The sequence below is a fragment of the Hyaena hyaena genome, unplaced genomic scaffold, assembly GCF_003009895.1.
Source record: "Hyaena hyaena isolate Hyena2069 unplaced genomic scaffold, ASM300989v1 scaffold_20, whole genome shotgun sequence".
Lineage (NCBI taxonomy): Eukaryota > Metazoa > Chordata > Mammalia > Carnivora > Hyaenidae > Hyaena > Hyaena hyaena.
Window position 1 is genome coordinate 1,181,810 of NW_024080652.1, and position 10,088 is coordinate 1,191,897.

The window sequence follows — 10,088 nt, forward strand, 5'->3', positions numbered from 1 at the left end:
CTTCTGTGAACTCGACAGGGTGTGCCAACACGGCGGGGTCACCACAGCCCCCGGCCTGCTCCTGCTGCCGGAGCCCTGAGGTGGCCGGGCGGCTGCAACTGGCAGCATCCCTGTGGGTGTGAGCGGGACAGGCCCTGTCCCTGGCCCCTGGGAAGTTAAGGATACCCCTCCGACCCGCCCTGGCCGGCCCCTCTCCAGGCTGCCTCATTCAGTATTGGATTGTTGGGGCTGTTTCCCAGATGAGCGCACGGAGGCCAGTACAAGTTAGATAAGCCGGCCGCTCCTGGCTGGGGCAGTGGGACCCAGAACTGGAAGCTGGCCCTGCTGTCCTAGGTGGTGAGTTGCGTCTCCTTCCCCTCCTACAGGGGGTGAGGTCGGTGAGGGGGTGCAGCGGCTATAACCTTGAGGCCCTGTGCCGCCCTGCAGGTGTCTGGGAAAAGCGGGGCCTCGCCTGGGCAGAGGTATCTGTGGGGGCTGGGCAGGTGGGGGATCTGGCCTTTGGGGGGGTTGTGCACCTTGTGCTGGCTCTGTGACCACAGGCACGTGGCTTAACCTCTCTGGGCCTTGGCCACCTTTCCCGGGGCTGTCGTGAGGATTAAGTGGAGGCTGCTTCCTACAGTGGGTGCTCAGTAAATGCAGACTCCCCTCACCCCAGAGTGCCAGGCTGACCAGAATGTCCCCGGCACACAGGCCTGGCCGGAGGGTGCCCCTCAGCCAGGAGTCCACAGTGCATCTGATCTTTCGAAAGGGGTCTTTGCCCACTTACCCCATGCACATAGCGTCAGGCACCTTGCGCCCTGAAGGGGTGGCCCTTCCTGGGCACGGGCCTGCAGGGCAGCCCCCTCCCGCACACGATGGGGCTGGCACCTCATCTCCCGAAGCCTCCACACAACCTCCCCTGTGGTCCACAGGCCTCTGGAGGAGGCGCCGTGCCCGTTCCCAGACCTGCCCACTGACGCCTGCGGGGCCCACCAGCTGCAGAAGGCGAGATAAGGCAGGTGGGGGCCTCACCAGCGAGGCGGTACTCAGGGAGGCGGCCTGGCCTATCTCCTTGCACAGCCCATCCAGGCCTTGGAGAGGCTGTGGCCTTGAATCCCATGTCTTCAGGACTAGGGAGCAGGGAGGCCTTGGGGTGAGCCCAGGCCGGTAGTAGGCTCCTGCCCTGCCGGGTCTCTGGACCCTCAACGCCTTTCCCTCTTTGCCCAGGGACAGGGCTGGGAGGTCATCACAGGGCGGCCCCCACCAGGCTGCTCCGGCCTGGCCGTGGCCCTGGCTCCCCACGCCCGCGGGCTCTTGGGCGCCCAGGCCCCTGCCCCTGGCCTCCTCCAGACACAGGCCCTCAAGGAGGCCTCCCCGTCCCTCTGGCTGCTTCTGGCCCCTCTTTTGTGTCTCCCAGGCCGCTTGGGCGCCTCACAGCTTCTGGAGGGCAGGGCCTCTGTCTCGTGGGGCGCTGGCCTGGTGCCCGGGAGAGAAAAGGCCAAGGGAGGGCAGGTACCAGGTGTGGCCCCGTCTGTACCCCGCGCCTTCTCTGGGCTTGCGTCTGTGGCCTTCACCCACTCACTGCGGGCAGGGCTGGCCGGAGGCCCATCTTACGGAGGGAGGGGAGGACTCTGGTTCTCTTGGGGCCACAGGGTAGGGCACTCCGTCTACATGTGAGCCCTTTGCCCTGCTCTGCTCTGAGCATCACCCACAACGCTTCCCCCGATGCCCAGAATTGGCACAGTGGGGCACATGTGACCACCCACTGCAGCCCGTTCATCGGGGCACCGACCCTGCAGAAACAGAGGCCACCAGGGTCACTAGAAAATGCAGGCTGTTTATGTATAAATAGGTGTGATTCCCCTGGGAGCCCCGCATGCTTCTTGGGCTGCCCAGGGGGAAGGTTCTGTGCAGGTGGCCCTGGGCACCTCCTAAGACCCTCGTCAGACATGCCTTCCTGGGGTGGGGGCTTTTCAGGAATCTCCAGGGCCGGAGGGGGTGCAGAGCAACTCGGCCCTTCTACGGCCGCGCAAGGCCCAGCCGAGTCCCCCGCCGCCAGCAGCTCCCGTGTCCTTGGGGCAGGGCTGCCTCCCTCTCCCAGGGCTGTCCTTCCCGTAGGACCCAGCATGGAGTCTGTCCATCTGGCCTGGCCCTACCTCTCAACAGCCCCATGATGGCCAGGTGAACCCAGTGGGTTCCCGGCTCATCAGATAAACTCGGGCACCCTCTCCTGGGGCTACGGGCCTGCTGGAGGGTGGCAGGCTGGGAAGTGGCAACACCGGCCTGGCAGCAGGGCTCCTGGGAGAGGCTTCACCTTTGGCAGGAGGGCGGGGGCCCTGTGTTCTCCCAGGGCCTGGGTGCAGCCTGGTTGCAGGCAGGTGGCTGGTTACCCCCGGGGGCCTCCTACAGGTCTTCTGCAGGGATCAGCATTCTCTTCTCCACGTTCCGACTCTTCCTGAGCCCACCAGAACCTCCGGCGGCACTGGGGTGGGCACCAGGGCTCGGGGCCTCGTGAGTGGCCTGCTGGGCGTAGTGCTGATAGGCGGGTGAGAAGTTGTGGACGGCGTCCTGCACGATGTCCTGTGGGCTCATGGTCTCCTTGAGGCCGCTCGAGATGCTGTGCATGGGTGCCTCGGGGGCTGGGGGCAGATAGCACAGGGGTGGGGCTAGGGTGCCCTGGCCCTGTCCTCCCCTGTGTGCCCCGGGCCCTGGGGACATGGCCCCACTCCCCACCGGCCTCGGGGCTGCCCAGGGCTGGAGTCTGGCCTCTCCAAGCTCTGGGCTCGGCCAGTAGGGGTACTTCAGGACCTCTAAATCCTAGCCTGGTTCCTCTAGTCCAGGACTGTCCCAGCCCAGACTCCCCAGTGGCCACATGGGGAAGCCACCTTGGCTGGCTACTGTCTTCTCTCCGGCCTGGAGTGAACCTTTCACACTTGGGGTCACTCTAGGTTGCTGAAGCAGCCGCAGGCCATCTCTGCCACCCAGGGTCGTTCACTACAGATGCCTGGGTCCATGAGTATGGTGGGCAGGGCTCCCCAGGCTTGGGAGGCCCCGACACCCTGCCCTCACAGCAGGGGCCCTGGGCTCAGAGGTCTAGGCCAGCCACTTCACCCAGAGCTCAGAGCCGCCCGCCTGCTTTCCCTGGGCCAGATACAGGTGCCCCACCTGTCTAGGGTCAGGGTCCTCCCATGGGGCTATCCCCCATCTGTGTTGCTGGCAATTCTGGGTCCATGCAGGGGAGGGAGGGACACAGATGTGGCACTGAGGTGCCCAGAGGCAGGCGGGCTGGCTGGGCCCCTCTGCAGGCCCTCACTGTGATGTCGAAGCAACCCCTGCCCCTGCAAGGCCCACGCACTCCCGCCCCCCCCGCCCCCAGCAGGGCCCCCATGCCCCCACCCCTCCCCGAAGGGCCCACGTACCTGGCGAGCTCTCCTTCTCCGCATATACCTGGACAGTGAAGGCGTAGCGCAGGGCAATGGATGCAAACAGCATCTCGATGCAGATGATGAAGTTTTGGTAGCCGGCAGCCAGCGTGCCGGCCCCCACCTCGCTCCCGTCGATGACCTGGGCCTCAGGGATGACCCCACACTTCTCCAGAATGGCCAGCAGCAGCCCTGGGGGGTGGTGATGGCCACTCAGGCACCTGTCCTACACAGGCCTTTGAGCTCAGTGGGCTCTGCAGCAGGACGAGGGTAAGGTCCTAGGGCATCCCATCCATGTAGTCCTGTTCCCACTGGGGGGTGGTGTTGGGGGGGGCTGAAGTTCACGGGGGAGGGGAGTGCCTCCAAAGCCAGGGTCGCAGCACAGAGGCTGTCTGGGCACTCCCCAAGCGTCTGCCCTGACCTCCCTGGTCCCAGAGCTGGGCCACCCACCCCAGCCCCACCCCCACTCTGTCTGGTGGCTGCCCTCCTCTGCAGAGTGGGGTCTGGGAGCACCCCTAGCCTGGCCCAGGGCCTCTGCTTGTTCACTCCACGCACAACGGGCCAGACCTGCTGGACAGGGACTCGATGTTTCCCCTGAGTGGGGGGCTGTGTGGTTTCTGGCTTGGGGGGTGGAAGTACTGACCTATGCTACAACCAGGGAAACTAAGGCCAGGCCTAAGGGCACCCAGGAAACTAGGGGCGGAGGTGGGGTTGGGACAGGCTCTGGGCAATAGCCCCTGCCCCCACAGCCCACCCACCCTGCCAGAAAGAGAGGAAGATGACGGCCTTGATGGTGAAGAACTTGAGGACAGGCTCGAAGGGCTGCAGGAGCTCCCTGGTGGCGAAGTAGAAAAGGAACAGGGCGTAGAGGGCCAAGCTGACGGAGACATTGTAGACCAGGGTGATGTAGAGGTAGCCGCTGTGGATGCTGGGGCCAGAGCAGGGGTCAGGGGTCAGGCCAGGATCCTGCCCTGTGCCCTCCCCACTGTCCCAGCCATACTACTGGCCTCTGCGCCCCAGCTGTGACCCAGACCTGGACCTTCCCTGCAGGGCGGGCAGACGGTACCAATGGGCAGCCGGGAGGGAGCTGGGGCATCCCAACACGGTGGTGAGGAGGTAGCCTTTCTCCCCACAAAGCCCCACGTGCCCCTGTCCACCCCGGCACAGCCGGTAGGAGCCACCTCTCCATTGCGGACACATGGGTGGGCATGTGTGACCGTGTGTGTGCAAGTGGGTGTGACCTGTGGGTGTATGTTCACATGCACATATTAGTGTTGTATGCATATAAGCATGTGGGCTGCTGGGTCTGTGTGTGCCCATACATGTGCAGGGGCTGGCCAGGGTGTGAATGCATGCGTGTGAGCACGTGTGCACCTGTGTTCACAGGGCTCCTTCCGGTACCAGGGGAGCACTGCCCACCTTCTCTGCTTGATGGCTCCCTTGGCCCAAGTGCCTTAAACCCCCCTCATTCTCCTCCGGGTGGGCCGGCTGCAGGCTGCGCAGTCCCAGGGTCCTCGGGGCACACGTGGGTCTGTCTGCCACAGCCTCCCCCTGGCAGTTTCCCGAGAGGGAGGGAGGCCTGTCCGTTCACATGAGGACTTGGCTCTGCGCCGAGCCCTCCCCTGGGCCCTGCCTACCTCCACCGAGCTGGGCGTCCCCTCCAGGCTGGGCCCGCCCCCTCCCTGCAGGCAGCCTGGCCTTACTTGAAGTCCCCATCGTGGTATTTGCCGAACGCCTGTAGGACGATGGTGACCACGGCCATGATGGGCTTCACGATGCAGAACTGCAGTGTGGCCTGAGGAGGAGAGGGGAGCGTGGGAGCAGTCAGGGGGGGCTGGGAGGGAAGGGCCAGGGGCAGGCAAGACCCCCACTCACCTGCTTGCAGAAGCGCAGGAAGCCGATGGAGTAGGACATACCCTGGAGGCAGCAGGTGCCGTAGATGCAGCTGGACCTGAGGTGACAAGTCCCTGAAGCAGGGCCCCAGGAGGGCGCATCCCCAGACCCCTCTGCTGCCCTGGGTGTTCAGGGACCCCCATGGACTCCTGGGCGAGAGGCTTACCGGACGGGCTTCCCCCGAATCTCAGCCATGATAGTGCTCTCGCCCCCCAGGTACTGGAAACAGAGGCTCAGGAAGCTGTAGATGACAAAGGCTGCAGGGGGCGGGACGGGGCAGGCGGCAGTGAGCCTGGGGTGCCCGGAGACTCTGGCCACAGGAAGGCTTCCTGACCCCCCGCCTGCACACGTCAAGGACCCTCACGAGCTTTGGGAGCACACGCTGTCCCCGGCAACCCCGGTGCAGGCAGAGCTCTTGGCAGTCACTGCGGCAACGGTGCCCCACCCAGGGCCCAGGACCCTCCTCGGCATCCCTAATCCTCACCGTCAGTCAGGCAGCCCCCTTGCATGGGGCTGGACCAAGCTGTTCCCAGCCCTGGAGGATGGGGCTCCCGAGGGGGCCTTGCTGTCTCCCAGAGCCAGGAGGCGCTCACCTTCGTAGCAGTCACGCACCGAGTCGAAGTAGACGTAATGCTGGTGGCCCCCCAGGAGGAGGAGGCTGAGCCAGGAGTCAAAGGCGTAGATGGGCACAATGAAGAGTAGGCGGACGATGTAGCGCTGCTCATTGGGGACCGTGTAGGAGCGCAGGTGCAGGTAGATCTGGGCGGGCAGAGCAAGGGCAGGTGTGGGGGCAGCGGGCCAGAGGGGCTGTGGGAGACAGCGGCGTGGACCTCCCTGGGCGTGGCGGCCCCTTCGTAGCGGACATGCTCACTGACTCATGCATGCACCTACCCCTGTGTTCACTCATTCAAGGAGAATTTCCTTGGGGGAAGGAAGGCATCATGGCCCCTGAGAGGGCAGTTTGGCATTTCAGTGTGGCGGGCCATCGAGAGGGCCAGTGCCCTCGACCTGTCTCTAGAGCGGACACATTCAGGAGGAAAGGGTTTGAGTGGGAGGCTGTTCCCCACAGCGACGCCGCGTCGGGAGTAGCTGCCGGGGCCACGCATGGCCCTGGGGCCAGGCCGCTCACAAAGGGCCTCACACAGCCAGCAGAGGTGGCGTCCCAAAATGCCCATGTGGGGACCTGCTCTGAGGTACGGTGATGAGTAAACAGCAGGCAACAAACCAAGGATGGTCCTGCGTGCCTTGGAAATGTGTGGCAGACATGAAACGAAAGATCATTGCCTTGTCCCCGACAGGAAAATACAGGTGATCATCATTTGTCTATAAGCCTTTCTTGATTTTCCACGTCTTCTGTGAGGATGTGAAAAACCAGTGACAGGGTCTTGACGAGGAAGAGGACAGGGCTGACTCTGGAAGGTCTCCTGGAGGAGGTGCCAGGCGGAGAAAGGGCAGCGGATGGGGAGGCTGTGTGTGCAGCCCTGCAGGGAGTGGCGGGGGTCGGGGGCAGGCTGGCTTCCCGAATAGGCTCCTTATCAGTCCCTCACTCCCAGCTGGTGCAGTGGGCGGGGCAGGGCATGCCAGCCACTAGGAGATGTGGATTCTGCTCCTGGTGCCAGTGCTGTGTGGCCGGTGGCCTTGGCAGGCGCTCCCTGTCCTCTCTGGCTTTGCCTTCCCGTCTTAAAAGCGAGAGGCTGAGTCTCTCCCTGTCCTTCTGGGCTCTGGAAGGGCAAAGTCTGGCTGCCCTCGTGCTTCGGGGGCCTGGCAGTGTGGGCGGGGATGTGAGCTGCAGTCCACGGTGGGGAGGGGGTCCCTGACTACCCCATCTAGGCGGTGGGACTCAGGAAGCACACACACACACACACACACACACACACACACAGTCGCCAGCACTGCAGGTTAGGGTTACATGGAGGGGAAGCTGAGAGTGGACCCAGGACTTTGCTGCTCCCTGCTCTACAAACCACAGCCTCCCCCAGACCCCAGACCCAATACCACTCCTCCAGGGAGTAGGTGGGGCACGCACTATCCGCCTGTACAGTCTACCTGTCCAGGGGCCCAAGGGAGGCTCGGTAGGTCTCAGTGCCTCCTCCAGGCTGTCCTCGATGGCCCCTGTGGCTCTCAGCTGCACTGTTCTCCACCGGCCCCCATCACACACTTGTGTCCACCATATATTGTGGTGATTTGAGGCCACACAGCAAGCAGCTCTCACCCCTCTCTGTCTCAGAGGCCTCTGGGCCACTCAGCCCCCTGCCTGCCAGTCTCCTGACCACCCCAGCAGGGTGGGGAGCTCACGCCGACAATCATTCCTCCCCCAGTGCCGGCTGAACCATCCCCAAGGCCATTTCTGCCCTCAGCAAACCCTGCCACCTTCTCTGGCTCCCACACCCCCCAGGCTGGAGGCCAAACTCCAGCTCTTCTGCATCCTGAGTGCCTGCTGCCCAGACGGCACTCTCCCTGGCTGCATACGCACTCTGCCTGCCACCTCACTCTCGCCTCCGCCCAGCCCCTGCGCTCAGGCACAGCTCTGCTGCCCGCACCTGGCTCTTCCTCACCGCCGGGACTGGCCATCCCTCCCCCCGCAGGGGCTGCCCTGTCTGCCCCAACGTCACTGCCTGGGGAGGTGGGGGGGATTCGTGCAGCTCAGGCCCGGCATGTGGTGTCTCTCCTCTGCTTCCCCAAATCAGAGGGGGCAGCCCCTTCTGACGCCCTGTCCTCCCCGCCCAGCTCTGTCCCCAGCACAGACCTCCCATCCCTGGCTCCCACACGCCATGTTCTGGAGAAAGCCTCCTCCCCTGTCCTTGGGGCCTGGCCTGCTCTGCCTCTGATGTCTGCCCCGAGGGCATGGCTGGAGGTCGCGGATCCCCGCGGGGCCAGCCAGGACCGTGTCCCACAGAGAGTGGGGTCCCCATAGAGGCGCAGAAGGGAGAGCTTACCTGGTGGCAGGTGAGCACCAAGGCAGTCCACACAAAGACCCCTGAGATGCCGCGGGCCAGCGCGGAGGTGAGGAAGAGCTGGGAGGCGCACTGGGAGCTGTTCCCCATGCGGTCCATCTGCGGCCCAGCAGGCACAGTGGGCACGGTGGGCACGGTGGGCATGGCCGGCCTGGGACTGGGCTGTGTCCAGGTCGCCGACACCAGGGGGCCGCCAGCTGTTCCCAGGAGCCTGGAGGCGTTAGTCATCTGTAGAGGTGAGGGAGGACACGGGGAGGAGTGAGGGCAAAGGTGTGCCCAGGCAGCTGGGAGCAGCCCAGGACCGGCTGGGGGAGGAGGGAGTGGGGGCAGGGAGGAGGCCCCAGGCACCCCTCACCATCCCTGCTGTCGGAGCTGGAGTCTGGCTGGCTTGCCTGCTCGCCTGACTCTGGGCAGCCCTGGGCAGCTCCGTGCAGGAGAACTCAGCTCCAAGGCCCAGGCCTGGGGTGACCTCCTCTCCTAGGGTGGTGCCCCCCTCTGCTGTTCGGGATTGTGGGGACCCCACATTTTAGGGACCAGGGGTGTCTGGGAAGGTGGGGGAGCCCCATTGCCCGGCCTGCTCAGGTGGACTGGCACTGCCTGCAGCAGCTGATGGGGGCTCCAGCCCAGAACCCACCGGCTCCCCAGGGCCTGCCGGACTGTCGGGGTGCCCAGCTTTGCTGCAGGGCCCTTCGCCTCCCCAAGCCGGCTCGCTAGCCCTCGGTGCCAGTTCTTCAGCCGCTTGCCAGCCAGCTGGGGCACCAGGCACCTCCCCCTCTCACACCTCAGGCCTCCCCTGGCCTCTCCCCCTCCCTCCAGCCCGCAGGAGGGACCCAGCTCCTACCTTTCCGGCAGGAAGCTCAGGCCTGGCCCTGGGAGGCCCGGCCCCCAGGGAAGCCTGGCTGGTCATTCGTGTGGCCACGTGGCCCCAGTGGCAGTCCCACCGGGGGTGGGGCAGGGCTGCTCTCTGGAGGCTGTACAGGCTCGGGGAGGGGCGGCACTGCCTCCACTCAGGGGTGGCCCATCTGAGCTGCGCCTGCAGGGAGGGGCCTAGCAGGAGCGGGAGGAGCTGAGGCTTGTCCCCTCCCGCTGCGTTGACATTCTATCTTGGCTGGGCGGCAGCTGGCTCCCAGGAGCCTGCAGGCCGCCAGGTGCCCTCACCCGCCTGTGCCAGACAGTCAGGTGGCTCCTGCCCGGGCCCCAGGCCGGCAGGAGGGGTCTTGGAGGGCTGGGGTGGACGGGGCCGCATCAGGCCACAGGTGGGGTGATGACAGAGTTGTGGACTGAGAGAGGCCGGTGCACGACAGCGTGTACTGACTGCAGTGGAACGGCTTACTCAGAAACGGGTGGGTTTCTGTGGTGAGATGCTCACCTGTCCCCCAGAGGTGCGCCGGAAACACTCTGGGGTGGAGGGGTGCAGGGAGGACAGACAGGTCACTGAGCTCGCTTGGGGGCCTGACTTATTCTGCCCTGTGCTTTACTCTGCTGCCAGAGGCCCCTTGGGGAAGAGGCTTCCCCCAGCTGTGTCTGGAGGGTGTGTGGGCTGGGGGCTGTGCTCTGGTGGCAGACTCGTCCATGCCACGGCCGTGGGTACCAGGACCAAGGGCCTGCTCTGTGGCCTCAGCGGGGCCACCCGTTCATGTCTTTTGTGTCCCCTAATGCTCCCCGCAGCCCTGGGCGATGGGGTCAAGGGCTGAATTGTTGGAATTACTGTTCCCTTTTAGATGTGGGGGTGGGGGCACTCAGAGAGCTTCATCCACGTGTCCATGGCCCCCTGGAGTGGGGGAGGCTGCAGGCCCAACCCCTGGACACACCAGCCTGCTCCCTCCCCCTCGAGGGACAT

At 65.1% G+C, this 10,088-nt stretch overlaps 1 protein-coding gene across 2 annotated transcripts; it reads right to left on the reverse strand.

The window, feature by feature from the left end:
- Positions 1-1,796: 1,796 nt before the first annotated feature.
- Positions 1,797-9,111, reverse strand: TMEM184A (transmembrane protein 184A). 2 transcript variants are annotated; one of them, XM_039225970.1, is made up of 9 exons: positions 9,090-9,111; positions 8,231-8,476; positions 5,888-6,053; positions 5,461-5,551; positions 5,277-5,352; positions 5,105-5,196; positions 4,160-4,329; positions 3,399-3,593; positions 1,797-2,618 (listed from the first exon to the last, which is right to left on the reverse strand). In XM_039225970.1, the coding sequence occupies exons 2-9, from the start codon at positions 8,474-8,476 to the stop codon at positions 2,383-2,385; spliced, it is 1,272 nt and encodes a 423-aa protein (XP_039081901.1). In that variant the 5' UTR covers positions 9,090-9,111; the 3' UTR covers positions 1,797-2,382. The 2 variants fall into 2 exon arrangements, with proteins under 2 accessions (XP_039081901.1, XP_039081900.1); XM_039225969.1 differs by lacking the exon at positions 9,090-9,111 and adding an exon at positions 8,604-8,959.
- Between the last annotated feature and the right edge of the window lie 977 nt (positions 9,112-10,088).

Coding starts and splice junctions, on each gene's coding strand:
- TMEM184A (XM_039225969.1), bottom strand. Junction 4,330..5,104: donor TACCACGATGGGGACTTCAA/GTAAGGCCAGGC, acceptor CTCTGGCCCCAG/CATCCACAGCGGCTACCTCT. Junction 2,619..3,398: donor GGAGAAGGAGAGCTCGCCAG/GTACGTGGGCCC, acceptor ATCTGCCCCCAG/CCCCCGAGGCACCCATGCAC.